This window comes from Emiliania huxleyi, assembly GCF_000372725.1.
Source record: "Emiliania huxleyi CCMP1516 unplaced genomic scaffold EMIHUscaffold_262, whole genome shotgun sequence".
Classification (NCBI taxonomy): domain Eukaryota; phylum Haptophyta; order Isochrysidales; family Noelaerhabdaceae; genus Emiliania; species Emiliania huxleyi.
In genome coordinates, this window is record NW_005200073.1 from 177,089 (window position 1) to 179,639 (window position 2,551).

Consider the following 2,551-nt stretch of genomic DNA (forward strand, 5'->3'; position numbering starts at 1 on the left):
CCACAGGCCCCCCACGCCCGGAGTTCGGTGACGAGTGTTGCCCCCATCCGGGGTCAGCTCTCGCAGCCGTGGCGTCACCGTGGCCAGCGCCCAGCCCGACACCTGGTGCGGCGCACGGGAGTGGTGCAAAGCCAGGGCCTCTGCGGGCAGCGAGGGGGGGGTTGGGGCTCGGACGAACCTTTCTGCAACCCTCGAGCTGCAGCGAGGCAAGGCGAGGACAGCGGCGCATGAGCGCGGCGACGCCGCGGTCAGTGAGCATGGCGCAGCCGGAGAGGTCAAGGGAGGTGAGGGAAGTGGAAATGGAGGAGAGGGAGAGGAGGCCGAAGTCGGAGATGTCACACCTAGGAGCGGGAGCAGTCAGGACGCGGATGGTGCCGCCCGCCGCGAGGGGGGAGGGGTGGAGGGGGGGGGGGTTTGCGCACCACCCGAGCAGCAGAGATGAAAGAGAGCGGCAGTGCGCCAGGAGCGCGGCCAGGCCGGCGTCGGAGACATCGCGGCATCCGCTCAGCGAGAGCATCTGCAGCTGTGGCAGCGCCGCGCCGATCGCGGCAACATGCGCGTCCTGCAGCGCATCGCAACCCGAAAGGTCCAGCGAAATGAGTGACCGGAAGGACGTGCAGAGCACGCCGACGTCGCGGCCGCAGGCGTCCGAGCCGCGGAGCGAGAGGGTGGAGAGCGCCGGGAATCGCCGCGCGAAGGCGCGCAGCGCGGACGAGAGCGGAGTGCCGCGGAGAGACACGCGGGTGATGTGGAGCGAAAGCCGTGGTGGGCGGAAGGCGCACGCCCACTCGCGGCAGACACAGTCGAGGCCGAGAACCTCGGAGCAGGGGAGGAACGAGGCGACGTGCGCGAGCGTGTCGACGTCTAGCCGTGAGAAGCCGGCTGGAATGTCGGCCTCCATTTTCCCTCCCAAGGAGGAGCTTCCTCCGCCGCCTCCGCGCTGCTGCACCCCTTGCCGGAAGCTGCACGCGCGGCTGTTCGCTCCGCCTGCCCTCGCCCTTGCGCCGCGCGGACGGCGTTTTTTTTAGATCATCGCACCCGACCCCCCCCCCCACCAAGACATGCAACGTTTGTGGTTTCGGACGGCAGCCACGCCTGCTTTTGGCGCTACGGGGGCTTGGGCGTGGCAGCGGCACGCCGCTCACTTCACGAGCGAGTACAGCAGCACGCCGCCAATGCCGATCCCGCAGCCGAGCATCTTGATAGGCTCGAGAGACTCGCCCAGTGCAAGCGCGACGCCGACAATGACGATGACGCGCTTGGCCGTGTTTGCGACGGACTGGGTGGTGGCCGAGGTCTTCTTGATGGTGAGGGTGGAGAGCTCGTTGTAGAGGTAGAAGTAGAGCCCCGAGGTGACGAGGTTGCTCGAGAGCGCCTTGCTCGACTTGAACAGCTCGACGAACGTGCCGAAGCGCTTCGCCTCGAGGAGGAGCCAAAAGGGGAGGATCGAGAGTGTGCCGAGGATTGTCGAGAGCGCAAACTGGTTGCCAGTCGATCCGATCCGGTCCGACAGGCCGGCGGTGTCCATCAGCTTCTTGTTCTCGTTGGAGCGGAACGCGGCAAAGAGGTTGGCGACGCACGCGGCTAGCAGGGCCCAGACCGAGAAATCAAGCTCCTTGAGCGAGGCGAGGCAGACGCCGCCGATGACCGGGATGAGGCAAAGCCACTTGGCCTTGGAGATGGACTTGCCGTACAGAGTGACGCCCAGGAATGCGGCAAAGGCGGGCTCAGCGGCCTTGACGATCTGGGCAAAGGAGACGGCGCCGAGGTTCATCGAGAAGATGGATGACAGGTGGGCGCCGGCGGCGCACGCCGCGACCGGGAGGATCTGCAGCAGGTCCGACGGCGTCACGTTTGGCTGCGGCCGCATGTCGGGCGCAACCCACGCAAACAAGGCGTACAGGCTTCCAATCACCATCTGCAGGAAGCCGATCGTCACGGGAAAGCCGTCCGTGGCGCCACCGGACGCCTTGAGCGCGAGCTTGTTGTTGAGCGTATAGTAGTAGTTGCCGACGTACCACCCGGCGAAGTAGAGCATGAGGGTCCAGTCGATGCCGCCCACAGCACCGCCGCCGCCGCGCACCGCGAGCTTTGAGTTGCCCGAGGCCGTCTTGCCGGCGGCGAGCGGCGCGCGAGCGGTGTCGCCGCCCCGAAGCCGCAGCGCCGGGCGCGACGCAGGAGCGACGCTGCCGCTGGCGACGGCGAGCGAGCCGAGGGCAACGAGCAGAACCGATTTGGCCATTGTGCGCGGCACCCTCCTCTCGCGGAGATTGTGGAGCTTGGAGCAGAAGGAAAGAAAAAAGTGGGAGAGAAGGAGTAGAGGGTGGAGAGGGTTGTTTGGGGGGGGGGGGTAAAGGAAGCGTGAAGTGACGCCTGTGGGCGCCGGTGTGGGGGGGGGGGGGGGGGGAAAATCTTCCCACCCCGTTTCAAGGGGGCTCTCCCTCCCGGGCTTCTCGGGTAACCCTGGGAAATGGAGGTTTGCCCCCGCCAAAAACCCCTTTAGCCGCGCCCCCTTTGGCCGGAACTCGGCCTCTGTTTCCCACCCCCCCCA

At 67.0% G+C, this 2,551-nt stretch overlaps 2 protein-coding genes across 2 annotated transcripts in view; both read right to left on the reverse strand.

Annotated features, from left to right (window-relative positions):
• Positions 1–1,005, reverse strand: part of EMIHUDRAFT_457658 (hypothetical protein) — a 2,223-nt gene extending 1,218 nt beyond the window's left edge. Inside the window, exons 1-3 of the mRNA XM_005777317.1 lie at positions 423–1,005; positions 179–341; positions 79–102 (exon numbers count right to left, since the gene is read on the reverse strand). Of these exons, the coding sequence (XP_005777374.1) occupies positions 79–102; positions 179–341; positions 423–901 (666 nt within the window). The 5' untranslated portion in view covers positions 902–1,005. The remainder of the gene's footprint in view (positions 1–78; positions 103–178; positions 342–422) is intronic.
• Positions 1,006–1,017: 12 nt separating this feature from the next.
• Positions 1,018–2,248, reverse strand: EMIHUDRAFT_443753 (hypothetical protein). The gene has a single exon (XM_005777318.1). It carries the CDS (start codon positions 2,240–2,242, stop codon positions 1,142–1,144), a length of 1,101 nt encoding a protein of 366 aa, XP_005777375.1. The 5' UTR covers positions 2,243–2,248; the 3' UTR covers positions 1,018–1,141.
• Positions 2,249–2,551: the final 303 nt, after the last annotated feature.